We start from the raw sequence: 27848 nt of genomic DNA, 5'->3' as shown, positions 1-27848 counted from the left end.
TGTACCCTTAGAAACTGGAGGAAGGGTGTGTGGTAGACAAGGTGCATCCCAGGGCCGTGCTTCCCAGTCAGTCTAGCTGAAACAGCAAGACCTAGGGTCAGTAATAGACCCTGTCCTGACAAATAAGGTGGAAAGTGACAGAGGACAGCACCCAATGTCGACCACTGCATACACTGCACATGCACAAGCATACACACATACACACACAACTAGAAAAGAAAGCCTTGCGCTGGTAGATATCAGTGGATATAGTTTATCTGTGTTTTTTAGTGAGTTTTGGAATGGAAACAGGCATGAAAGAGATCTGCCAATTAGAAGAAATGTAATGCCAATGGATTTCTTTGAGTTTCTGGAAGAACAAATGTTTACCTCCAATATGAACTGAAAGGAGGTCAGAGTAGCTCTGTGCATGAACTCTTAGTAACAGTCACTGAAAAGGCCATGCCAGTTCTCTGAGTTCAGGCATTGCAACTTCTACTGGCTGCAGCCCTGACACCTCCTCCTTTCCCAGCACATAAACTCTGCAGTCTGGACTCACTGGGTCTCATCTGGACATAGCAGGGGAGCCCTGCAAGACTCTCCCTTGGGAGGGAAACTTGGAGCCAGACCTGCTGAAGGAAAGCTGAGATGGAGCTGATCCCCAACCTTTCCATCGAAACCTGGGTGCTGCTGGCTATCAGCCTGGTGCTCATCTACATGTGAGTAGTTGTTCCAGCTTCTCCCCTGTCTGTCACTGGAGTTGGGGTGATATACAGACCCCAATTCCATTTCATATTGGATCATCCTAAGAGACCATGGAAGAGGAGCTGAAATTATCACTTACGTAGTTCAGTTCCCACTGTAATGCCAACCGCTTGAGCTCCCACCCTTACGGCTCCATCCAACTGTCTTACGTTATGGCTCATAGAGTTTTGACAAGGCTTTCTCCTGGAAAGATTTAGTTGGCTGTAGCCTGCACCTAGACTAATCAACATCAGTTCAGAGAACTTATAAACGATTGGCCACCTCGGCCCTTCTAAGGTTTGGGAGTCCCAAGCTCAAAGTTTTTCTCACTATCCTTGCCTCCTTACTTCCCTTAGCATGGAACAACATGCGTCAGGCTTGTTCCCTGTGCATACTTATGTCTGTTGCTCTCTCTCACCCCCCACCATGCCTTACACAAATTCCCATCATGCATCCTAGACATTGTAGGAGGGTTGGCATCCACTCGTCTCTCTTTTCTGCAGTCCCCACCTGAAACACCATTCCCTCTAGATAGCTCAGTTCTTTCTTGCCTTGCAGTATCCAGAACCATTTCCCACTCAGTGCTGTGTTTTTAGAGCAGAGGACAGCTACCACGAATCTTAAGGGTGAGTCTCAGTTGCTGGTTGGACCACACTGAAATGTTCCTGGCTATTTCTTTTACTTTATAGATATGGCTCCTATTCTCATGGGGTTTTTAAGAAGCTTGGCATTCCTGGACCCAAACCTCTACCTTTTCTGGGCACTGTTTTGGGCTACCGAAATGTGAGTACTGTTTGAGCTCTTTCTTTTCTTCCTATGGATGCACCTTCTTATGCATGTCTTTATGGATAACAGGCCTTGGGAAGAAGTTCTGGGGCATCAGAAACACCCACTGGATACTGTGTGGCCAACAAGATTGCTGACATCCAATTGAACCTGTGGTTAGAAAGCCATGCTCACAGACACCTTAGAGCATGGTGTTCGGGACTCCACACTCGGGATATAAGGAGCAGGAGAGGTTTGGGATTTTCCTCAGTGGAGCATCCTGGAAGGCACAGGTGTCCTTAACCAGCACTCATGGGAAAGCATGGCTGGTCACAGTAGCACCTCACCAGCCTGTGTGCACTAGACTTCACACCAGGCTCAGGTGCAGCACTTGTCTTCATCCTGCTGGCCAGCTCTGCAGCATCTGTGGACCAAGCTGCCTGCATGTGGACTATAGGGAATCCTCTCAGGAACTCCTACATCCCCTGCAGATACTTCAATGGCTCCATGTGGTCTTTAATACCCAGGGCATCTCTGGGGATTTGACAGGACACGGTGTTCTGCATTGGTTCTTTTTCTCCAAGGCAGCACCCGGAGGGCCTGTCTGAGAAGGATGTGGCTGTGACTGATACAAGGTGGTGACTGTCTCTTGCACTCAGACACCACAGGGCAATGAATTTTTGCTTTTCTAGGTGAAGGTGGACTCCTTTATAGAATCCTCACAGAAAGAATGTTTTTTTAAATAAAATCTTTAGAGTCCCTGAATCTGTACCATTGCTTATGGCTGCCCGAGAAAGCCTTATGCCATTCCCCCTTGAAAAGGGAACACTTTTCACAATCATCCCAGCCCATTTCCTTTCCTGAACCTTCTTTTGGAATAAGTCACAGCTCTAAGGTCATCACAGAACACTTCCTTTTTTTGCCTTTGGTACTGAAATCTCAGAGCTAGTGTTTCATTTGCTCTGTTCTGCTGTAGAAAGTGAGCCTCTCATTGATTCCTGCACTCCATCATGATTTCCCTACCATCTCTACTCACCCTCCCACTTTCTCTCCCTCTTCTTTTTATCATTTCTTCATTTTCTTGGTGTTCCTTTTTATGTTTTCTCAATTTTCATTAGTTCCCTGAGATTTTCATGCAATGCGTTTTGATCATATTCACTCCCCATTCCAAGATCCCCTCTCTCCCTCCCTCCCTCCCTCCTTCCCTCCCTCCTCCCTCCCTCCCTCCCTTCCTCCCTCCCTTCCTTCCTCCCTCCCTCCCCACCTTGCATCCTTTTTTGTAACCCATGGAGTCTTACTTGTGCTCCCTGCACACTCTCACTTGTGTGGCCACACACAGGATTATGGTTGACTTATCATGAGCCACATCCTGAAGGAAAACTAACCGTTCTTCTTCCAGCAGTGGCCAATTGCCAATAGCTCCTCAGAAAAGGACGGGACTTCATGCCCTCCTCTCCATGCTAGGGTTTTGTCTGGCTTGTTCTTGCTCAGGCCCTGTGCAAACTTTCACAATCTCTGTGAGTACATACTGCAACTGTCCTGCTGTGCTCTTGAGAGCACTTTTTCTTACAATGTTCTCTGTCTCTGGCTAGTGGCCTTTCTGCCTCCTCTTTTACAATGATCCCTGTTCCTGGGGAAGGGGATGGTTATACAGGTGAGATGTCCCATTTAGTGCAGTTTCCTGTTCTGTGCACCTTGGCCACCTGTGACTCTTTTGTTTCCCCCTTTTTAGATGTTGAGATGAGGTCCACACTGGCCTCAACTTTTCCATCTTCTTGATTTTTCCTGGAGGCTAGGGTTATACTGTCTAGCAACAAGTCTGGCTTTGCTTTATTCTGTTTCTTCTAATAAAACAAGTGGGATAATACCGAACCAGGAGATAGAAAAGTACATACCCCAGGAAGTTAAACGGAGTTCTTAGTTGGTCTAGATAATAAATACCCAGAGTCAGAGAGGAAAATGCTGACAGATCAGAGAGAAGAAAGAACAAGCCAAAGCTACCTTTACCTCATTAGCTTCCAGTGGAAAATAACTATTTCCTGTTATTTTTCTCCACTTATATCCTCTCTCTGCCCAGCTGTCGCATTTCCTGTCTCTGCCCAGCCATCTTCACTTCCAGTCCGTCTGTAGACAACTCCAGACCTCTATGGTTAGCTAGTGGCAAGCTCCATCCACTGATCTTCAGATAAGCTTTATTTGTACAAGCAAGATATCATCACGGCGGCTCCTGGCTTCCAGAAGAGCCGCCCACACAGGAAAGAGATCAGCCCCTCCAAGACCCCAACCCAGCGAGCCCAGCTTCAGGTGAGATTGGGTCTCTGGCTGGGACCACCCGCCCATCACCCATCCCCCTCCATCTTCGGGGCGGCTCCCGGCTTCCAGAAGAGCCGCCCACACAGGAAAGAGATCAGCCCCTCCAAGACTCCAACCCAGCGAGCCCAGCTTCAGAAGAGCCGCCCGCACAGGAAAGAGATCAGCCCCTCCAAGACCCCAACCCAGCGAGCCCAGCTTCAGGAAAGAGATCAGCCCCTCCAAGACCCCAACCCCAGCGAGGCCAGCTTCAGCTTCAGCTGCAGTAAGGAAGGAGACCAGTGGAAACAGAAAGCCCCCACCAGCACCCACTGGAAGAAGAGATGGGAAGAAGACAGAATAAGAGATCACTCAGCAATAGAAACACCAACACGACCCCAACAGAATCCAGGGATCCAACACCAGCAAGGCCTGAAAAGCACTACATAGATGAAGAAGAGGAGACAGACCTTAAAAATTATTTCATGAAGATGATGGAGAGCCTCAAAGAAGAAACGAGGAAATCCCTTAAAGAAATAGAAGAAAAAACAAACAAAAAAATCCATGAAATGGGGGAAAAAATTCAAGAAATAAACAAATCTCTCAAAGAATCTAAAGAGCACCAAGAAAAAACAACCAAGAAAATTAAGGAAACAGCTCAAACAGTTGAAGGATTGAAAGCTGAAATAGAAACGATAAAGAAAACACAGAATGAAGGGATGCTGGAAATAGAAAAGCTCGGTAAACGGTCTGGAATTACAGATGCAAGCATCACCAATAGAATACAAGAGATAGAAGAGAGAATCTCAGGTGTTGAAGACTCATTAGAGGACATAGCATCGTCAACCAAAGAAAATCTCAAAACCAACAAATCCTTAACACAAAATATTCAGGAAATATGGGACACCGTGAAGAAGCCAAACCTGAGAATAATAGGTATAGAAGAAGGTGAAGAACTTCAACTTAAAGGTACAGAAAACATATTCAACAAAATCATAGAAGAAAACTTCCCTAACCTAAAGAAAGATATGCCTATGAAAGTACAAGAATCTTACAGAACACCAAATAGGCTTGACCAGAAAAAGAAGTCACCTCACCATATAATAATCAAAACATCAAACCTACAGAGCAAAGAGAAAATATTAAGAGCAGCTAAAGAAAAAGGCCAAGTAACATATAAAGGCAGACCTATCCGAATTACACCTGACTTCTCAATGGAAACGATGAAAGCCAGAAGATCCTGGTCAGATGTCCTACAAACGCTAAGGGAACAAGGATGCCAGCCCAGACTACTATATCCAGCAAAGCTCTCAATTACCATAGATGGAGAAAACAAAATATTCCATGACAAAGCCAGATTTAAACAATACGTATCCATGAATCCAGCTCTACAGAAAATGCTAGAAGGAAAACCTAGAGCCAAGGAAGATAACTACATTCACAAAGACACAGGCAATATAGAATCATACTTTACAAAACACTAAAAGAAAAAGGGAGGAGAAACTACACAAAATAACTTCACTAACAATAAATCAAGCGCAAACAAGGATCACCAATCAATGGTCATTAATATCCCTCAATGTCAATGGCCTCAACTTACCTATAAAAAGACACAGACTAGCAGAATGGATACGAAGACAGAACCCTTCCTTCTGCTGCATACAAGAAACACATCTCAACACCAAAGACAGACGTTATCTCAGAGTAAAGGGCTGGGAAAAGATCTTCCAATCAAACGGCCCCAAGAAACAAGCGGGCGTAGCAATCCTAATATCTAACAAATTAGGCTTCAAATTAAAATCAATCAAAAGAGATGAAGAAGGGCACTTCATTTTCATCAAAGGAAAAATACATCAAGACGAAGTCTCGATTTTAAATATCTACGCCCCAAATACAAAGGCACCTACATTCGTGAAAGAAACATTACTAAAGCTCAAAATGCACATAAAATCTCACACACTAATAGTAGGAGACTTCAACACTCCGCTCTCACCGCTAGATAGGACCTCCAGACAGAAACTTAGCAAAGAAACAAAAGAATTAATAGAAGTTATGACCCAACTGGGTTTAACAGACATCTATAGAACATTCCACCCAAATACAAAGGGATATACCTTCTTCTCGGCACCACATGGAACCTTCTCTAAAATTGACCACATAATAGGAAACATAGCAAATCTCCACAGATACAAAAAAATTGGAATAACCCCCTGCATCTTATCAGACCACTATGCATTAACATTAGAATTCAACAATAACACAAATCGCAGAAACCCTACAAACTCATGGAGATTGAACAATGCACAATTGCACCATCCCTGGGTAAAGGAACAAATAAAAAAAGAAATTAAAGACTTCCTCGATTTCAATGAGAATGAAGACACAACATACACAAACTTATGGGACACTTTGAAAGCAGTGCTGAGAGGAAAGTTTATAGCACTAAGTGCCCACATGAAAAAACTGGAGAACAGTCATACTAGAGAATTAATAGCACAGCTGAATGTTCTAGAACAAAAAGAAGCAAACTCCCCCAGGAGGAGCAGACACCAGGAAATAATCAAATTGAGGGCTGAAATCAATCAAGTAGAAACCAGGAAAACATTGAGAAGAATCAATGAAACAAAGAGTTGGTTCTTTGAGAAAATCAACAAAATAGACAAACCTCTGTCCAAACTAACCAAAAGACAGAGAGAGAACATGCTAATTAACAAAATCAGGGATGAGAAAGGGGACATAACAACGGACTCTGAGGAAATCAAGAGAATCATCAGGGCATACTTTGAAAATCTGTACTCCACAAAATTTGAAAATTTAAAGGAAATGGACAATTTCCTGGATAGATATCACTTGCCAAAACTAAATCAAGAACAGATAAATAATCTAAACAGACCTATAACCCCTAATGAAATAGAAGCAGTCATCAAAAGTCTCCCAAACAAAAAAAGCCCAGGCCCAGATGGCTTCAGTGCAGAATTCTACCAGAAATTCAAAGAAGAGCTCATTCCAATACTCGTCAAAGTATTCCACACTATAGAAGCAGGAGGCTCACTGCCAAACTCTTTCTACGAGGCTACAATTACCTTGATACCCAAGCCACACAAAGACACAACTAAGAAAGAGAACTATAGACCAATTTCCCTCATGAACATTGATGCAAAAATACTCAATAAAATACTTGCAAACCGGATTCAAGAACACATCAGAAAAATCATCCACCATGATCAAGTAGGCTTCATTCCAGGAATGCAGGGATGGTTCAACATTAGAAAATCTATCAATGTAATCCACCATATTAACAATCTGCGAAAGAAAAACCACATGATCATCTCACTAGATGCTGAAAAAGCCTTTGACAAAATCCAGCACCCCTTCATGATAAAGGTCCTAGAGAGATCAGGGATAACAGGAACGTACCTGAATATAATAAAAGCAATATACAGTAAACCAACAGCTAACATCAAACTAAATGGAGAGAAACTCAAAGCAATTCCTCTAAAATCAGGAACAAGACAAGGCTGTCCACTCTCTCCATATCTCTTCAATATTGTACTTGAAGTTCTAGCTACAGCAATAAGACAACAAAAGGAGATAAAGGGGATACAAATAGGAAAAGAAGAAGTCAAACTTTCATTATTTGCAGATGATATGATAGTTTACATAAGTGACCCAAAAAACTCCGCAAGGTTACTCCTAGAGCTGATAAACACCTTCAGCAATGTGGCAGGATACAAGGTAAACTCAAAAAAATCAGTGGCCCTATTATATACAGATAATGAAGTGACTGAGAAAGAAATCAGAGAAACATCACCTTTTACAATAGCCAAAAACAGCATCAAATATCTGGGGATAATGTTAACCAAGGAAGGGAAAGACCTGTATATCAAGAACTTTGTGTCTTTGAAGAAAGAAATCAAAGAAGATACCAGAAAATGGAAAGATCTCCCATGCTCTTGGATTGGTAGGATCAACATAATAAAAATGGCAATCTTGCCAAAAGCAGTCTATAGATTCAATGCAATCCCTATCAAAATTCCATCACAATTTTTCAAGGACCTGGAAAGATCATTAATCAACTTTATATGGAAAAACAAAAGGCCCAGGATAGCCAAAACATCCCTATACAATAAAGGAACTTCAGGAGGCATCACCATACCTGACTTCAAGCTCTATTATAGAGCTATAGTCCTGAAAACAGCTTGGTATTGGCACAAAAATAGGCAGGTAGACCAATGGAACCGAATCGAAAGCCCTAATTTTAACCCACACACCTATGAACACCTGATTTTTGACAAAGAAGCTAAAACTGTACAGTGGAAAAAAGAAAGCATCTTCAACAAATGGTGCTGGCATAACTGGGTAGTGGTATGCAGAAGACTGCAGATAGATCCATGTTTATCGCCTTGTACAAAACTTAAGTCCAAATGGATCAAAGATCTCAACATACATCCAGCCACACTGAAACTTTTAGAAGAGAAAGTGGGAGATACTCTTCAACGAGTTGGTACAGGAGACCACTTCCTAAACATAACACCAGTGGCACAGGCACTGAGATCAACAATTAACAAATGGGACCTTCTGAAACTAAAAAGCTTCTGTAAGGCAAAGGACACAATCAAAAAGACAAAAAGGCAGGCCACAGAATGGGAAAAGATATTCACTAACCCTACATCTGACAGAGGGCTAATCTCCAAAATTTACAAAGAACTCAAGAAACAAGTCTCCAAAACACCAAAGGATCCACTTGAAAGGTGGGGTACAGAGCTAAATAGAGAATTCTCAGTAGAGGAGGCTAAAATGGCCAAGAGACACTTAAGAAAGTGCTCAACATCCTTAGCCATCAGGGAAATGCAAATCAAAACAACTCTGAGATACCATCTTACTCCTGTCAGAATGGCTAGAATCAAAAACACCGAAGACAATTTATGCTGGAGGGGATGTGGAGAGAGAGGAACACTCCTCCACTGCTGGTGGGAATGCCAACTCATACAGCCTCTTTGGAAATCAGTATGGAGATTCCTCAGGAAAATGGGAATTAATCTACCACTAGACCCAGCAATTCCACTCTTAGGCATTTATCCAAATGAGGCAGGTTCATACAACAAGGGCATCTGCTCCACTATGTTCATAGCAGCATTGTTTGTAATAGCCAGAACCTGGAAGCAACCTAGATGCCCCTCAACTGAAGAGTGGATAGAGAAAATGTGGTACATTTACACAATGGAGTATTACTCAGCAGAAAAAAACAATGGAATCTTGAAATTCGCAGGGAAATGGATAGCACTGGAAGAAACCATCCTGAGTGAGGTAACCCAGTCGCAAAAAGACAAACATGGTATGTACTCACTCATATATGGATTTTAGATATGGATCAGGATAGTGCCAGTCTGCACTTCCACAGATAGAGAGTCTGGGAAACAGGAAAGAACCTAAAAGATATGCATATATGCATAGTACCCAAGAGAAGAGGATGGAGACAAGATCCTCTGAATGGATGGGGAACAGGGCGAGGGGGGTAGTGGGACCTGGGAAGAATAGAGGGGGTAAAGAGGAAGGGAGTTGGTCATGGGGGAACAGGAAGTTGAGGGGGTGGGGGTAGAATAGGGGGAAGAGGGAATCATAGGATCGAAGACAGATCAGGCACCAGAGTGACCTCGAGTGATCTAAAGGTATAACATCAATTGGCAAGCTAAGCAATAGTGGAAGGACCACCTCGAATGCCCATTCCTGATAATGAACTTGATGTCTATAACTATCCGGGAGCCTTCATCCTGGGACTGATGGAAGCAGAGGCAAACACACAACTAAGCACTGAACTGAACCCAAGGAACCCAGTGACAGAGAGAGAGGAATGATGAGCAAATTGGCAAAGAATGGGCTGGCAAAACCAGCAGAGACAGCTCATCTGAACAGGGGAGTGCTCTTGGACCCCAGACCGACAGTGGGGAGGCCAGAATGGGACTGATCTGGACCCCCCAAATGTGAGTGTCAGTGAGAAGGCCTGGGCAACCTATGGGGCTCTGAGCTGTGGATCAGTGTCTATCCCTGGTATACAATCTGTCTTCATGTGCCTATAGCACAAAGAGAGATGCTCTCTCAGCCTGGACTATTAGGGGAGTGCCTTGACCCTACCAAGAGTAAAATGATAGACTCTAGACATCCCCTATGTGGAAGGATTTGGCAATAGGGTGGGAGGGAGGGTGGAAGGGGAGTGCGGGAGGAGGGGAGGGAGAGGGAACTGGGATTGACATGTAAAACAAGCTATTTAAAATTAAAATAAAAAAAATACAAAAAAATAAGAAAATAAAAATTCTTTCAAGACAAAAAAAAAAGATATCATCACATTCTTTTAGTTTGGATTCTTGAGTGACAGTTCAGAGTGTTCTAGGATTTCAAAGATAACACACACACCCTCAGACACAGAGCTGCTTGATATCTATAAGTAAGGACAGTTCCTTCAATAGATACAACACTGAGAACATTCAAGATAAACCTTAACTCTCCATTCCAGACAGTTCTAGTCTCCCCTATCCCGTATTGTGTCTCTAATAAGAACTTGCTTCTATATACGAATTAACTTGGGAAGCCTATTCCACATGGACGGATGGTCCCTCAGCCTGGACATATGGGGGAGACCTAGGCCCTGCCCCGAATGATATGACAGACAGACTTTGGAGATCCCCCATGGAGGGCCTCACCCTCCCAGGAGAACAGAGGGGGGATAGGATGGGGAACTGGGGGAGTTGGAGGCTCGGGAGGAGGGAAGGATGAGGGAGCTGGGATTGATGTGTGAAACAAGCTTGTTTCTAATTTAAATAAAAAAAAGACTTGCCTCTAATCACTGGTGAGGGACAGGAAGCCGGTTTTGCACCACAGTTAGAGAAGGATCCATTGTATACAGGCCAGTAATACATTTAACTTTATTTCTCTCCTCAGGGCTTGTGGAAATTTGATCTAGATTGCTATAGAAAGTATGGGAAAATATGGGGGTGAGTATTCTGGGAACTTCCATTGGGTAGGCTTGTTGAGTGAAGCACTCTACTGTAAGAAGGCAAAGCCTTTGGATATTGTCCTGCCAGGGTCTAATACATCGCAGTTGTTAGTCAGAACAGTAGGAATGCCATTGGGAGTGTTGCCTACTGGGACCTCCTCCAGACTGACAAATCAAGGGCTCCAAAACTCAATGTCTTTCTTCCTAATGCTCATAAGCTTCTAATGTGTACTCAGAAATGAATGGTCATATCTACACCAATCCACTTTTAGTCAAAGTCAGGACTCCTTTATATTAACTTAGAAGTAATGATTACTTCTGAAAGATAGACTTTGAGATGTAAATAAGTAGATTAGGAACTCATTTATATCCACTTTAAAAAGTCTTTAGTAATTAAAAGAATTAAATTTACAAGAAGTGCATATGGGTATTTCCTGTCTATTGAATTTTTCTGGCTTTGAAGAAGAGATGATAGGCATTTGTAAACCACTGTTTTCTCCTTTGGGCCTGTCTTTAATGGTTCTATAGAGTGGCTGAGCCCATGACACAGCCCTTCCTTGTCAGAACAGCCAGTCTTTTAGTGAGAGGCTTAGGGGAGGTGTCACCATTGTGATGTGAGACACAATCAGAAGGGAGGAGGCTCTGCCTCTTTATCCCATCTCATCCATCCTCAGAAACCACAGGCCTGGCCACTGGGTCTGCTGAGGTGGCACAGCCCATGGAGACGATGTGACCCAATGCCAAGCATGTGCTTTGCTGCCTTCTGGTGATGTGAAGCAACTGCTACTGCCACATTACTAGGAACATTGAATAGTTAAGTCTAAGTTTCCACTGATACATTCTGTTTTGACTTTGGAATCATTTATTCATTTTCGCTGCTTTTTTTATGTCTCTGCGGATCAAACCCAGTGCCACACACTTGATAGACAAGGACTCTACCCTTGAGTCATACCTCCAACCCAGATACTGAAATATTTAAACAGGAAAGGATGGTATTGGTAGTCACCAGGACCATTTCCCTAGCCTTAACCGATGTTCCCGTGTTCATTCTTACTAAGGATGTCTTTGAAGGGCTGTGCCATCTACAGTGTCTCTTCCCTGCTTTAGCTCCACCTTATTTCACAAGACTCCAGTGGCTTCTGTGGTCACAACTTGAAATGGAGTTCATGTTCCTGTGATTTCTAGAGGTGGGGGTCTGGCTGTGCAGCCTCAGAGGTGGAGTCTGGAGTCCTGGGTGTAACTCCAGGAGTAGAATCTGGCTGCTGAGGATCAGTCTGCCTGTTTTCCCACCTCAGGTTTTATGATGGTCGACAACCTATGCTGGCTATCATGGATCCAAAGATCATCAAAACAGTGCTGGTGAAAGAATGCTACTCAGTCTTCACAAACCGTCGGGTAGGTGTCCTTTTAAGGAAATAATGACTTATTTTCAGTCAGTTTTAATTTGGAAATAATTATATAATCATGATAAAGAACCACGACCATGCTCAGAAAAGTTCTCGGTCTGCCATGAGTATAAATATAATATATTCCTACCAGAATACTAAGATGAAATTATCATTGATACCATTGCAAGTTTATTTACATGTCCTCTGTGATTCAGTCCCTCATCTGTTTATGTATGAGTAGTGTTTTGGACATTGTTACACATCATGTTTAGTGTTGAAGTTACACACTGAAGACACAGGACTGTTTCTTCACTGTGGGACTTCCTTTTGTAAATGTGGGGTAGTCACTGTGAGAAGTTTGACTTTTTTCTTCCTGGCAGTGTCTGATGTGCTTCCCAGATACTTTTGGAGGTCAAGTTTGATAATATTTTGCTTAGCTTTCTTACTTTTTAATGGTAACATGTGTTACATATTTTAGATTTACATCTATGATCTATTTGTAATTTTTTGGTATGAGATGTGAAGGTCAGGTAAATATTCCTTTTGTACCATGCATGTTCAATTGTTTCAATACCATTTTGGGAGAAGCTGTTTCCTCCATAATTTACTAGTCCTGTTACTTGTACGGGACTCTTCCTCATTGATTTTCTTCAATCAATTGATTGTGGGGTTTTTACCTCTTTGGAGACCAACCATTCCCTCATGATGAGTGGCATCATGCGGATTAGGTTTTCCTACTTTTAATTTTCTGCATTGTTTGGTTAGTTCTTGGACCTTTGCTTTTCTATCCAAATTATGAATATTTTGTCTGGATTTAACTCTCAGTGTGATTTTGATAAAAATTGAAATAAATATAGGGGAAATATTTTTACAGTGTTGTGTCTTCTAATCTGCAGCTCCCATGTACCTCTCTGATTTTTAGTTTGCCTTTGCTTGCCACATAGACAACTCCAGGTTAAAGACCTGGCATATATTTTGTTACATTTGTGCTTTAAGTCTTTAATTTCTAGTTATTGCTATGACATCATTTTCCCAATGTTTCTCCACTTACGACTGCAATTATGTACAAACTCAGTTGGACTCTATGTTGTCATTGTGTCCTATGACTTTTCCAGACTCACTTCTTCATTCCATCCATTTATTCAGGTGGTTCTTGAAAATCAGAATGCTTCTACTGAAAGCATTGCAATCTGTATGTCTTCAATTGAGTTCTCTTATTGCACTAGCTGTCACTCCTGGCATAGTACTAAATAACAGTGGTGAGAGGAGACTTCTGAATTGCAGCAGATTGGCACCTCAAACATTCAGGCTTTCACCATCAAGTGTGAAGCTGGCTGAAGTTTTTGCCTAATTTTCTTCAGGGCATATAATAAGTTTGTGTCACTTCTTTCCTTCTGAGCTTTTATCATAAAGGTGTTTTAAAAGAATTCATTTTGGCACAAAATTCATGGCTAAGAAATAGAATTACCTTTCTTTTTTTCTTGGGCCCCAGTACATAAAATTAAAAGGAATTCCCTGTGGGTCTGGAAAGATGTCAGCAGTTAATCAAACCCATGTTGGCTGCTTCACAAACATCTGGAACTCTAGTCTCCTGTAATTTGATGCTTTTTTCCTATTCTTGGAAGGTACTGCACACAAATAGTACATGGATATACATGTATGCAGAGCACCCATAAACATAAAAAATAGAAAATTATTTTTAAAAAGCAAAAATAAAAGGATTTCCATGTTATAATAATTCATAAAATAACAGATAAATTCTTAATCTTTTTATTATTGGTGGGGGTTTTGGCTTTTTTGTTATTTTTGTTGTTGTTTGGTTATTTCATTGGTTTTGGTTTCTTGTGTCAGGGTTTTTCTGTGTAACAGCCATGGCTGTCCTGGAATTTACTTTGTAGACCAGGCTGGCCCTGAATTCACTGAGGTCTGCCTGTCTCCCTCCGAAGTCCGGGGTTAAAGCGCAATACTGCTGCTGGTTTATTGTTTGTTAATGGTGTCTGTGGGCTACATGTGCACGCCTGTATAGGTACCTTTGGAAGTTACAGGTGCCAGAACCCCTGCAGTTGGAGTCACAAGTGGCTTTGAGCTGACAACCTGGGTACTTGGAACCACACTTGTGTCCTCTGCAGAGGTACCAAGCACTCTTAAGTGCTGAGCCATCTGTCCATCATAAATTCATTTTTTCTTGTTTCTGTGTTGGTCTGACCGTCCTGAAACTCACTATGTAGAGCAGGCTGTCCTTGGACTTACAAAGATGCTACTGCATCTGCTTCCCCAGTGCTAGGACTAAAGATGTGCGCCACCATGCTTGACTTCATCCACAATTCTTAATCTTGTCTAATATCCATAATTAAAAAAACAGCTCAGCCTCTATTCTCTCCAGTTGTTTATGCCATTGGTAAATATACTGCAGAACTAGCCTAAGATAACAGTATTTAATTCATGTGTATGGGTGTTTTGGCTGCATATACATACATACACCACATGAATGTCAGGAGGTCAGAAGTGGGTGACAGATGTCATGTCATTATGGATGGCTGGGAATGGTCATGTGGGTGCTAGGAACCAATACGGGTCCCCTGCAAGAGCAACAAGTGTTCTCTCTTAACCTCTGCATGAAGAACAAGTGCTCTTGGCCTCTGAGCCATCTCATTAGCCATTGATTCTAAGGCCACTCGAATCCATTCCTACTCTTCACAGTCTTGAAGAATTCTGTAGGGCTTTTCTTTTCTATTCTCATGGAAGAACTGTTGAAGTCCAACTTCAGCAGGGTTCAGGTCCCAAAGAGGAAGTATGGAGTCAGCAGGGGACTGAACGCACTTCTGAGTGTTCTGCAGCCCCCCCCCACTCTCTTTCTCAGCAGAGGCATTCTTTATTTGTATAGCATATTGACTACATAAGTCATTTGGCTAGCAGCAAAGAACGGGGTCTCTTTTTCATTTCCCCATTACATGTCTAGAGTGTAAAAACAAAGTACAAATCAGACAGTCTTCTCTGCAATAACATCTTTGGACAGCCTCAGTCAAATCAGGATGTTACAAAATTTTCAGGGTATGCAAATAAGAACCTTTTTTTTTTACAATGTGTCTCTAGGCTGGCTGTTCATGCAGTTATAATAAGTTAGAAAGTCTGAAATTATTTTTCCCTTAACCAAGTTGTGTGTAGAATAGTTCGACGTTTTCCAAGAGACAAGCTTTACAAAATATCTCATAAGAAGTACTTAACTATCTGTTTATAGCATTTTTTGTGGTTGTTCTCTAGTTTTATAGTAGGGGCATGCCATTTTGGTATGTTTAAAGAAAGGAAGATTCTGGTATCTCATTTTTTCTTAATCCTTCTATACAAGCTTCAGTATAGGGCAATGGATATACTTGTGACTTCCTCTGTGACTCTCAGGTCAAGACCCCTGCGGTTGTTGTGTCCTAATAGCTTCCTGGGGGGGGGTTGTGAAGATGCAGTGGCAACAGCATAGTTGAAAGGAAAAACAGGAGATTTGTTTATGTAGCAATGGGGGAACCTTATATACCCTCTAAGCACCCAGGCATTCCAATCTGTTGACATTGTGTAGCCACGTTTCATTGGGTAGATATGATCAAGAACTCAGACATCATCTGTTGCTAGGTCTCAGGCAGTATCACTTGGTCACCCCTCATTGGCTAGGCCCAGACAGCACCTCCGACAGCGCCAGGCAGACTCCAGGTTGACTCATCTCTGGGTCTCCTAGACCTTATCTTCCTACACCCTGCCTTCAAAGTTTTCTCTCCAGAGCATGTTTATATGTTTCCAGGGGCTGCATAAGCAGAAAACTCCCCGTTATGTGTGCAAGTGCTTCTGAAAATAAAAGCAGAAGCTAGCACTCTGAGGACCACAGTACCCTGTGCCTCAGGACTCGAGCTGCACCTTGTGCCATGGCCTGTGCCAAAGAACAGTTTTCCCTCTGTAAGAAGGGTTTACATTTAAGAACAGACTTTGAAATAAAGACTTGAAGCCACTCCCTGTGGATAGCTGACACCCATGTTTATGTAGGTTGTGCAGTGTTTTCAATGAATATACATTAAGTATATACAAGGATCTGCCACTTAAGATCAGTAGATACTTGCTAAACAAGTGGGGTTTGACATTTTTTCTATGGCTATATACATACATATATATATATATATATACATGTATATATATATACATATGTATGCCCAATTTCTGCAAGGTAAATTGTCTTTCAATTTGAACTCTAGGCTTTTGGTCCAGTTGGACCTATGAAAAAGGCAATCTCCATATCTGAGGATGAAGAATGGAAGAGACTTCGAACACTGCTGTCTCCAACATTCACCAGTGGAAAACTCAAGGAGGTGATGATGGAGAGGGTATTTACTTATGGGATGAATTCAGGACAGGTAGAAAATGAGCCCACTGGCCCATTTCTAGGATTTCTCCTCTCAGTTACAATTCATACGAGATGACCTTTTGTCTTCATGCCCAGGGGTCTCATTATAAAATCCACTGTAACATCCCACTCTTGCTTCCTGGATGGGGATGCTGCCTTTCTGGGACCTTAGTTTCCACTTTTAGCAACAGATGCTTTTCTTGTGCTTAGATGTTCCCCATCATCAGACAGTATGGAGATACGTTGGTGAAAAACTTGAGACGACAAGAAGAGAAAGGGAAGCCCATCAATATGAAAGAGTAAGTGTTGGTAGAATTGATGGGACTGTGAGTATCTTAGTGTCCCCTCAACTCTAGGAAAAGACCATCTGCAAACCGACCAGAGGTAAAGGCCCCATGTGCCAGTGTGATAGGAGTCTTGACCACACTGGTGATCCAGCAGGAGTTTCCGACTCTGTGGATCACTGCCTGGGTAGCTCGGAAACATGAGCTGCCTCAGATGCAGATGCTGATTCCCACGACTTTCTCTCTCCTCAGCATCCTTGGAGCTTATAGCATGGATGTGATCACTGGCACATCATTTGGAGTGAATGTCGATTCCCTCAACAACCCAGAGGATCCCTTTGTGCAGAAAGCCAAGGCGGTCTTAACACGTGTGGATTTTCTTGGCCCATTTCTTCTCTCTGTATGTAAGTAGCTACTTCCTATCTTATTTTTCCTCCTCCCACAATTCTTCAATCAAAATACCTCATTTATCAGTACTGAGATACAATTCATATATAAAAATAATGTAATCACTTACAACATGTAATTCAACTTTTGCTCACACAAAGCACTTTGTATCCATCACCGTTTCAAGCCATGGAACATTTTATCCAAGACAACTTTCACCTTCTCATTCCTGTCTTCCATTCATCTTTGCCATAAGAAACACCAGTTCACTGTTCCTGTAGATCTGCCTATTCCTGGCGTCCATAAAAAGGAAATATAAATATGTCATAGAATATGTAGAATTCAGTAACTAGCTTCTTTCATTTAACATAATAAATCCAACAGAACTATTTGTTGCTTCCTGTATGTTCTATAGACAAATCAATTTCTTTACAATCTGATGGTCATAAAGTTATTTTCAGATTCAGGTGTTGCAAATAAGCTGTCATGGACATTGGCATCTGGTTGAACATTTGTTTTCAAGTTTTCCGGGTAGGCACTTGGGGTGGAATTAGTGAATTTCATAGTATTTTTGTGTTTGACTTACAGAGAAAGAGGGTTTTTCTCAGATAGAGGCAGCATTTAATTTTCTGGTTAGGAGTTCTTGAGGACTCCCATTCAAAACTTTGAATTGTTGTTGTTTCATGATGTTCATTCCAGCCTCCCTAATGGAAATTCAGTAGTATAGCACCATGAGTGTTGGGTTGTGCTTCTTCCAAGTGGTAATGATACTCCCCCACTTGGGAGACATTATTGTCTTTCTTAGATGAACATCTGTTCAAACTTTGCTCCTGTGTTGCTGAATTGTTTACTTGCTTGTCATTGAATTGTAAGATTGGCATATGTATCATGAATAAGTCACTTTCCAAACTTATAGGTAGCATATTTTTTCTATTTTTATATGTCTTTTAATGTTCTTGATGGGATCCTTTGAAGTACACATTTTAAACATTTCATGATATACAGTTTTATAATGTGCTGTGATTAAAACACCAAATCACATGGTCAGAGCTGAGGTCATGAACATTATGGTGGGCAGTACATTCCTTAAACTTTTTTCTTTTCTATGTAGACTTGGTTGTTCTGGAAGTGACTATATAGACCACCCTGGTCTTGAGCTCAGAGAGATCCACCTGCCTTTACCTCCAGAATTCTGGGATTAAAAGCATGTGCTTAGAACTAGATCTTTGATATATTTAGTTAAATTGTATGCATGGTCATAAAAAGTATCCCTATCTTGCTTTTTTTGAGACAGGGTTTCTCTGTGTAACAGCTCTTGCTGTACTAAACTCACTTTGCATATCAGGCTGGCCTTGTACTCACAGAGATCCACTTGCCTCTGCCTCCCGAGTACTGGGATTAAAGGGGTCCCCCACCATTATCTGGAAATTTATTTCTATCTAAGAGGAGGAACAAGGAATGTAAATGCTGGGAGGTGAGGAAGAACATAGTCTTCTGGACATGAACAGCTATTACACTCTCAAAATCACAGCAGTTCACAAGATCAAGTCAACCAATATTCCCTCCATAGATATGGAAGATGCTATCCAGAGCCACCCCTTTCTGAGGAACTTTTGGTAGCTGCTAGTTGCTAGCAAAGAGAAAATCATTCTTCGTTGATGGTGTGGTCACTAGTCAGCTTCCCATGCTTCACTGGATGGCCCCACACCCACGCACATGAGGGCAGCACTGCAGAGTCTTCTTAAACAGCATAAAGTTGTAAAAGGGATGTCTAGAGGGGCATACTGTAGAAACTGGAGAGGGAATATAGGGAGTGGGGTGGATATGTTATTTCATTTTATGTTTGAAGTGATCAAATAACAAGTCTTTTTTACTATATTATTCTTAAATTTTGTTTTATTTTGAATTGTCTGTGTGTGTATGTATGTATGTATGTATGTATGTATGTATGTATGTATGTACACATGAGAGAGTTGTGCCTCTAGAGTTCAGTAGGGGGAGTTGGATCCCTTACAGCCGGAGTTGCAGTTATGAGCCATTCAATGCCATGTACTGAGCACTGACCTTGGGTCTCCTGTAAGCAGCAAATAGTCTCAAACACTTAACCATTTCTGCATATCTTGAGTGTTTTACATTTTGATGAGTTATACAGATAACTATTAGTCAACATCACTTTGAGACCTTCCTTTGAGTTGGATGGAAATACAAGTGGATCCAGGAACTTAGATGTAGCTGTATTTCATTTCTGTTAAGGGAATAAGAACATTGTGCAGATTTTCATTACACTTTCTCTTCTTTTCTCTATAGTTATATTTCCATTCCTTACTCCAGTATATGAGATGCTAAATATCTCTATTTTTCCAAACTGGCTAATGGACTTTTTCTGTGAATTTGTAAAAAAGACGAAGCAAAATCACCTTGAAACAAATCAGAAGGTAAAATGTTGTGTTACTCTACAAAGAATGCTCATGGTTTGGTCAAGTATTAGGTTGTAACCCCTTTCTCTAAATGTTCATCATTGACATTTCACTTTCTGCTTTCAGACTCGAGTGGATTTTCTTCACCTGATGATGAACTCCAAAGGCAAAGAGTCCCAGAAAGGTAGCCCAGGGTGCTTCACTCTGTGTGGATCAAGAAACGCAGGGATAAGAGGGATTCAGGACATGTTCAGGGGAGGGGGGGTGTCCAGGATGGAAGCTTCTGACAAACTTCACAAATACACCCATGGATGGTATCTACGGTGTCCACGGGAGCCTTCTAGAAGTGCCCTGGTTAGTGAGGTTCTCAGCCCCTTCCCATCCCACTGATTCTGGATCTCTGCCTGGGAATGTGCATCTGGGCCCCGATCAGGAAGCAGACTGTTCAGCAGTGGGGATGAACATGGAAGTGAGCGGTGGAATTGTGTGACAAAAAACTTCACATTCTCGTGTGTATTCCATATTTCCAGTCATTATCCAGCATAAGACTTTTCAAGTCTTATTTGCTTTTTAAAAACATTAAGAATATATTCCTTTCTGTAAGTGTGATCTTTTGCATCCTCTGTTACTTTCATCTTATGATTAGTTATTTTGCATTTCAAGTCACCATGCATGCCCACTCGGGGCCTCTTTATGTGGCTTCCTGAGGCCTTCGCATCATCTGTTATTTAATTTCAATGGCTAAAAGAGACATTAATTTTAGAGTGTTTTCTGGTCAAAGCAGAGGTTGGGGGAAGTACACAGATTTCCTGCATATACTCCTCCACCACAGTGAAGCATCTGCAGGAAAACTCTCAACCATTTTCCAACTTTTTTTTAAAACCAAAATCCTTTAACTTTGTTTTCCTTGAAGGAAAGTCATTTGACATTCACTAATAGGTAAAGTATTTGTCCTAGTTACTCATGCTGCTTGTGTGACAAAATACCTTCAGGAGAGTATTCTTCTGACCTACAGTTTAGTGGTTCAGTCCATCTTGGCAGGGAGGTCCTGGGGACATGGTCACATGGCATTAGTAGTTAGACAGCAGAAAGCTGAACGCTAGTGCTTACCTCACAGTTGTCTTTTGACTCAGTTAGGAATGTCCCACCCACAGTTAAGATGGGTCTTCCCACATCCATAAAGATAATCCCTCAAGGGGATGCCCAGTCTTGTCTCCTAAGCAACCCTAGATGCTGTCAATATTGACCGCTTTATTTCTTTCATGTTTCTAAGTATGTATGAGGACAATGTGTGGTGGGTAGACCTACACCTTTGTGGTGGTGAGTCTGCTGTGACAGGACAGATGGGCCACAGGTAGGCACAGAGTGGAACTCAGTCCCAGGGAGTCTGGACCGCCTTTCTCTCTTCTTCCCTAGACAGCTGGGGGCACCAGTTGAATTTCTTCTCATCTCAACTCTGATGTTCTGCTTTGATCATCCTTATCACCAATGTTCTTTTCCTTTTAGCTCTGTCTGACATGGAGATCACAGCCCAGTCAGTTGTTTTCATTTTCGCTGGCTATGAAGCCACGAGCACCTCCATTACCTTCATTATGTATACACTGGCCACCCACCCTGATGTGCAGAAGAAACTCCAGGATGAGATTGACAGAGCTCTGCCCAGTAAGGTGAGAGGAATGTACCCAGAGTGGGAGGGCAGAAACTGCAGGATGAGATTGACAGCGGGAGGGCAGAGACAAAGGACTGGCAAGACCATGTCACATCACTTGCAGTGAGAGTGTTCACAATGAGCCACACAATGGTTCTTCCACCCAGCAAGAGTCTAAGAGAAACAAAGGGAGGGACATAGGCGACAAATGTGATGCAGAAATGCACAATCTTTAATACAGTGCTGGCTCTGGTGCATCTGTTCTCTGTTACGGCAGTAAAACCCAGTAAGAGACGCCAGAAATCCTGTGTTGACACTTGAGAATAGGCACCAGTCCATTAGGTGTCCAGACAGTTATCTCTGCTGATGTTCAGGCTCTCTATGGTGCTTTATGCTACCTTCACTGGTCTCAGCAATCTGGCCCAACACTATTCTAAATGACTCTACTGTCCAGTCCATTGTCATGACATTTATGTATGTGTGAGTCAACTAGTCGAGTCTTTTCTTTCCGGTGGTTTTGACAGTGTATCAGACTACTTCCTGTCTGAAGCCCTGAGTGCAGTTAGCCTCACTTTCATGACTTATTGGAGTGTCAGTGCCCTCTGCTGACCGCACATTGCATTACAGTCAGTGTGCTGGACTGGTTCTCTCAGGGAATCTCCGAATCAAACCCTCTGAGGTGGTTTATGTTTCAGCTTCAGCTATGTAGGAGTGAGCACAAGTGGAGTGCCTGCCTTTGTGCTTTCACGACATCCTGAGCATTGGTCACCTGCTGGAGAGATGCAGCTGTGGTCGTGTCAACAGCAGTACGAGGGCTTTATTATGGGGCCCCTGGAGCAGAGTCCACCCACCTGCTGAGTTTGGGCTCAGGGCTGTCACACTCTGTGTTTATTCTCAGTATAGGAGGCCTGGCCAGGGCAATCGATGGTGGAGACACATTTCTCTGTGCACTTTATTTCCGCAGCCTCCTGCCACATGGACTTTAGGCTCCCAAGCGTCTAACCCTTCCTCTTTACAGAACTGTCACTCAGGGTAGTCTGTTGCCCTAGGGTTGTAGCACATTAAGTCCAGCCTCCCAGTTTTGTGATTGGTCCCTCGTCTCTGCTTTTCTGACCAGTTCACTTTTCAATGAAAAGTTCTCTCTCTATATATGCCAGCTGGCTTCTATCTTCTGGGTCATCCAGAGGGAGAGTGGGATTCCTCTCCATAGTTGCAGGAGTCAACCCCTGTCTCACCGCACTCGTTGGTTTTGAAGTCTGTGGAGGCTGTGGGCATGTCCTGGAGGTAGGACTCCCTGCTCATCAGAGCCTTTTGGTTTTTTGGAGGGTCTTTGCCATCCTCTTCCCCTGGAACTGGGGAACAGGGCAGCCAGAGCCATCATCTGCTTTGTTTCTTTTCTAAGAATCATCCATATTTTTCCACCAGGCTTTTTTGATGTCCTACTACTTCGTTTGTGTTTCTGATGAAGCTCTTCCTCTCTTCTTGACATATACTGTGTTTTGTTTCCTGTTTGCCTGTTGCTGACTCTTCTTCACACACAGAGGCAGTTCCTACCATGCCACCTTTCCAGAAATCTCCATTTTAACTTTAATTCTAACTTAATAATCCTGCCTCTCCCTAAAGGAGTTAGCAAGCAGGAAATGACTAGTATGTAGGAGAGCTGGGGACACAGCTCAATCATACAACTCTTTCTTTATGAGGACCTGGGTTTGATTCCCAGAACCCATGTCGGGGAAAGGTCGTAATTGGAGCTCTGAGGAGGCAGAGACAGTGTGAGCCAGTCTTCTCGTGGAGCTCAATAGCCAGCCAAGCTGGCCTGCTTTTAGAGTTTCAGGCTCCTGAAAACCTGCTTCAAAAATATACAAGAAGTGAACTTCTTGAGTAATGACACCCAAGGTTGTCCTCTGACTTCCACATACAGATCAATGCACAAGCAAGCGTGCAAATGCCATGAACATGCACACACATACATATGCAAAACAAGAAAAATCTGAAAAGCCTGATGTGGACCAAGAGTGGGGAGTTTGTTCCTTGATGTAGACTGATGGCCTATGGGGAAGAGACAGTGACTCCCGCGCAATTTATCTGAGTGTAACTGTCATAATATATGCCATGTATGCTCACATGGAAAAGAAATTAGAGCATGACAATGATGAGGATTAGGGGATCTGCAGCAGAGTGTCTCAAATGGATCCTTTACTCAAAATAATACTTTACATATTAATGGGCCATAATCAGACCCAAGGTCATCATAGGTGCAGAATGATTTATTAGGGCTATGCTCTACTAATTGAGGTTAGATCTTGGAGCTTCTGACATATAAGAGTTATGCAAACTGAATTGAAGAGGGAGTTCAAACCTCATCAAGAATCATGTTTCCTTTCCCAGGCACCTGTCACCTATGATGCCCTGATGGACATGGAGTACCTAGACACGGTAGTAAACGAAACTCTCAGATTGTACCCAGTTGCTAGCAGGCTAGAGAGGATGTCTAAGAAAGATGTGGAAATCAATGGAGTGTTCATTCCTAAAGGGACGGCAGTTATGGTACCAACCTATCCTCTTCACCGGGACCCTGAGTACTGGCCAGAGCCTGAGGAGTTCCGCCCTGAAAGGTACAGAGACCTTGGGAAGTGATCCCCACTAGGAAGTAGGCAAATTAAACTAATGCAGCCTACCAGAAATGGCACATATTTTATTTTGCATCCCTTTGCATCTATATGTGTGTGGGGAATTAAAACTTTTAAAATTACAAAATGGTAATTATTGGTATTGCAAAAAGAGACCAGAAAAAGGTTATTCATGCCACTCAGAGTCTCTAAATGTTAACATTAACACCATTAATAGTGAAATATGTCCTCAAGTATTTATTTGTTGGCATGTAAAGGTTTTTCAAAATGTAGTATATTTTAGTTGTATTTTGAATAAGTAGTTACTTAAACACTAGCCTGTGTGGAATATTACTTTAACTGTGTATAGGTGTGTTGCATTTGTTTGTGCTGCATTTGTTAAACAATGTAAAGATGTGTTGCTCTGCCTGCCTAAGGTACCTGATTTGTCTAATAAAAAGCTGAATGGTCAACAACTAGGCCATAGAGGGATAGTTGGTGCTGGCAGGCAGAGAGAATAAGGAGGAGGAGGAATCATGGGTAGGGGTTGAGGCGGGGGCGGGGGGAGTAGAGAAGACAGAAGGATGCAAAGAGACAGGGAGATGCCTGGGGCCAGGCAGCCATACTGGGAAGAAGCATGCGTAGTAGGAAACACAGGATGAAAGGAAGGGAAAAAGCCCCAGGTAAAATGTAGAGGAAGAGAAAAAGGTTGAATTAAGTTATAGGATTTAGTGGGACAAGAATGAGACACAGACAAACATTCATAACTAATAATAAGTCTCTGTGCCAAGATTTGGGAGCTGGTTGGAAGCCCAAAAGAATTCTGCTACACTAACCTATGCATCACATCTTGTCATATGCATATTTGTCTTATTTGAGGTTAGGCAGTAGTTGATATAAGTGATACAGAATTTACAGTTGTAGGATTCTTGTTCATTTTTGATGTATTCTGTGCTGGTCCCTTCTTTTGCTATTAGCTTTAAGAACTTTTTCCACAGTCTGTCTGACTGGAAATTGCCTTCTTGATGGTTACTTTTCACTCTAATTATGATGTTTCTTTCAGAATGGGCACACATACCCATCCCAGACAGAATTTTGGTATTTTAAAGATACATTTCCTCTTTAAAAGCATTCAGCTCAGCCTGGCTCAACACTAGAGGCCCCTCTATTTTAAGGGACATGGAAAGACTGTTAGCTTACACCTCTTTTTAAAAATTTGTATGTATTATTATGTGCATGGGTATTTTCCTGCACATGTGTCTCGGCAGCACATGTGTACCTGATGTCCGAAAAGGCCACTAGAGGGTGTCAGACACCTGTGCTGGAGTCAAATCCAGGCCAGCTGGACAAGAATGGTCTTAAGTGCTGAGCCATCCCTCCACCTCAGAATTAACAGTACTTACCGTGAGACATCCGCAGCGTTCAGCTGCAAGTCCATAAATGTACGGTGGGCCATGCTGATGGAGAGGTGTGAGAACCCCAAACGGGCAGCTCTTGGGGTCTTCATGTCCCATAGCCTGGTCTTCATCCCTGCGGTGTCTCCAGGTTCAGCAAGGAGAACAAGAGCAGCATTGATCCTTATGTATACATGCCCTTTGGGAACGGACCCAGGAACTGCATTGGCATGAGGTTTGCCCTCCTCAGCATGAAACTGGCTGTCGTCAGAGTCCTGCAGAACTTCACCCTCCAGCCTTGTGAGCAAACACAGGTGAGGACGAAAACTCTCTACAAACTCTATTAATTGCGAGGTTTTTGTTTCTTAATTCAGAGTTTTACCTACAGAAAGGGAGAATTATCATCATTTTATGAAGTCTTGTATGGAATAAAGAATTGGAGTAACACGTGACCCAGGAGCTTTAAGGTCCTTCCACTCTGGAGCAGTAAGTCTGTGTCTAGAAAAGGCACACACAGAAATCATTTAGAGTTCATGCAGATCACCACAAAATGACTGAGTACAGTGTCTCTGAAATCGGGTCCAGGTTTAAACTGTGTGACTACCTGGAGACGGGAAACTGTTGCACACACTCATAGCACGGAATGATCGCCTTGCCGTGGTCTGTGAGTGGCGGGCTTCACCAGGACTAATTTCCCAGGAGTCAGGGGCTTCTAACACTGGCTGTGCTTTTCACTTTGTAACTTTAAAAACTCCCCATGCCTAGTTGCCTGAGATACACGGAGATAATTTACCCAGAGCATGGCTTCCCACTGTACTGGCTGCAGTGCACACCGATCTGAGCATTATTATAGTATAAAGAATGCCAACCCTTCCTGACCATCCTGACCCTTGTTCTCACATTTTCTTAAGTGCGCTACATGAAGACTTCTTTTACGTTCTCTTAAGTCTGTCTTCTACCATCTCGCCACTTCATCCTGTCCTCATACTTCAAGTTGAACTAGATGACTAAACCATTTGAGTGAGCGAACTGGCCATGGCCCATCCATTCTTCTGCTCTAGTGCTCTCTGCTGGCTCTTTTCATCACTAAGTCTATGCACCCAATTTTGTTCTCTGCATTGAAGAATTATGTCTTTGAATTTCAACTGACTTTGGTTTCTTATTTACTCTACCAAGACTGTTTTGTTCAGAAGGCAGTGAATATCTTAAATATATTTTAAGGAGTATTTTACAACTGTTTTGGACAACTTAAGTATATATTTAATCAATTTTATGTTTTACATTTAAAATCCTGTTTGTGTAAACATACATGGGCATGTATGCCTATCTTTCTGTGAGTGTATGTCTGGAAATTTTACATGCATAGTGTTAATAACCAAACAATACATTTAGAGAACCTGAAATGTTGCCCACTCCAAAAATTTAAAGAATAACTGCCTTTGGTTTCAAAAAGCAATGAATGATAATGCTATTTCTAAACTCATGTATGTCGCAAGCAGCTCTTCCCAATAATTGCCTTTTCTTTGTAGGTCATTAGACAGAGGTAGTTATCACCTCATTTGGCATATCAGGAAACTGTGTAGCCATCCTGTATATGCAAAGAGTGGTTGAGAAAGATGGACAAAGGTTTTAACCTTGAAAGCAGGCAGGTCTCAAGCTGCAGTCACCCATAAGCTGATATTCTTCAGTTTCCTCATACCCTGTTTTCCTACCCTCTACTGCACCAGCTTACTCTGTTGGCGTCATCCCTTCTCCCATAAGACTGAAGAGACTGAGGCACAATGATTGGTGAAAACTCTGGATGGCTCAGAGTTCAGCATTCACCCTGCTTGGGGGCTAAGAGCAGATGTTAGGAAACAAGGCTCAATGCTCCCTTCAGTTCTTTCCCACCATGAAACTGAACATGCGTAACTGGCCTGGGTCATTGAGTCAGGCCATGCAGGTGCAATGTTAGTCATCTTTCCAAGATTACCTTGTAAGCATCAACAATGTAACTTTAAACCATCAAAAACAGTCTTCCACATAATTAAAGTGTGATCAAAAACAGTTTTCCACATACATCAAGTGTGATCTAAAGTTTTAAAACTCAGCCTTTTCACTTCAATTTGAATCAATGAAGAACACAAGTCAACATATTCTCCCCCCTCAGGCTCTACATTCAATAGTTACTCCAAAGTGACTATCTTGCACCGACAGAGAGACTTGAGTGTCTCACCACCCAATTCCAATGAAGCCACATATATAAAGAATTCAAGACACATCAAGCCAAAAGTGTTTAACGTATATAAAGTATCACTGTCCTGAATGTGTTTGTTCTGCTTTGCTCTGTGATTGCTGGTTCATTCGATACTTCTCAATGTGCTTCTTCAACTACAGATACCCTTGAGATTAAGCAAGAAAACAGTTTTTCAACCGGAAAAGCCCATCATCTTGAAAGTAGTGTCAAGATAAAAATCACAAATGGAGTGTGAATTTCCCTCAAGATTTCTGTGTTCTTCAAGGAGGCTGTGCCACGTAACATCCAAGAATCTAATTTTCCTTTGAATGAAATCAGCTTAATTGCCTTCATGAT

The 27848-nt window shown here is 42.3% G+C and overlaps 1 protein-coding gene across 1 annotated transcript; it reads left to right on the top strand.

Annotated features, from left to right (window-relative positions):
* Window positions 1–627: 627 nt before the first annotated feature.
* On the top strand, window positions 628–27848 carry LOC101831686 (cytochrome P450 3A25-like). The gene is made up of 13 exons (XM_013120419.3): window positions 628–698; window positions 1413–1506; window positions 10714–10766; window positions 12064–12163; window positions 16389–16502; window positions 16748–16836; window positions 17074–17225; window positions 19516–19643; window positions 19752–19809; window positions 21132–21292; window positions 23662–23888; window positions 25428–25590; window positions 27653–27848. The coding sequence occupies exons 1-13, from the start codon at window positions 628–630 to the stop codon at window positions 27725–27727; spliced, it is 1485 nt and encodes a 494-aa protein (XP_012975873.1). The 3' UTR covers window positions 27728–27848.

This window comes from Mesocricetus auratus, unplaced genomic scaffold (genome assembly GCF_017639785.1).
Source record: "Mesocricetus auratus isolate SY011 unplaced genomic scaffold, BCM_Maur_2.0 Super-Scaffold_100008, whole genome shotgun sequence".
In the NCBI taxonomy this organism is placed as follows: domain Eukaryota; kingdom Metazoa; phylum Chordata; class Mammalia; order Rodentia; family Cricetidae; genus Mesocricetus; species Mesocricetus auratus.
The sequence above is the reverse complement of the archived record's forward strand: the minus strand, read 5'-3'. Positions and strand labels throughout refer to the sequence as shown.

Bases quoted from the DNA above. Each gene is read 5' to 3' on its own strand.
- LOC101831686 (XM_013120419.3), top strand. From the start codon at position 628: ATGGAGCTGATCCCCAACCTTTCCATCGAAACCTGGGTGCTGCTGGCT. The intron at 10,767-12,063 runs GTGAGTATTCTG...TTCCCACCTCAG, and splicing joins AAGTATGGGAAAATATGGGG to GTTTTATGATGGTCGACAAC. The intron at 16,837-17,073 runs GTAAGTGTTGGT...CTCTCTCCTCAG, and splicing joins AAGCCCATCAATATGAAAGA to CATCCTTGGAGCTTATAGCA.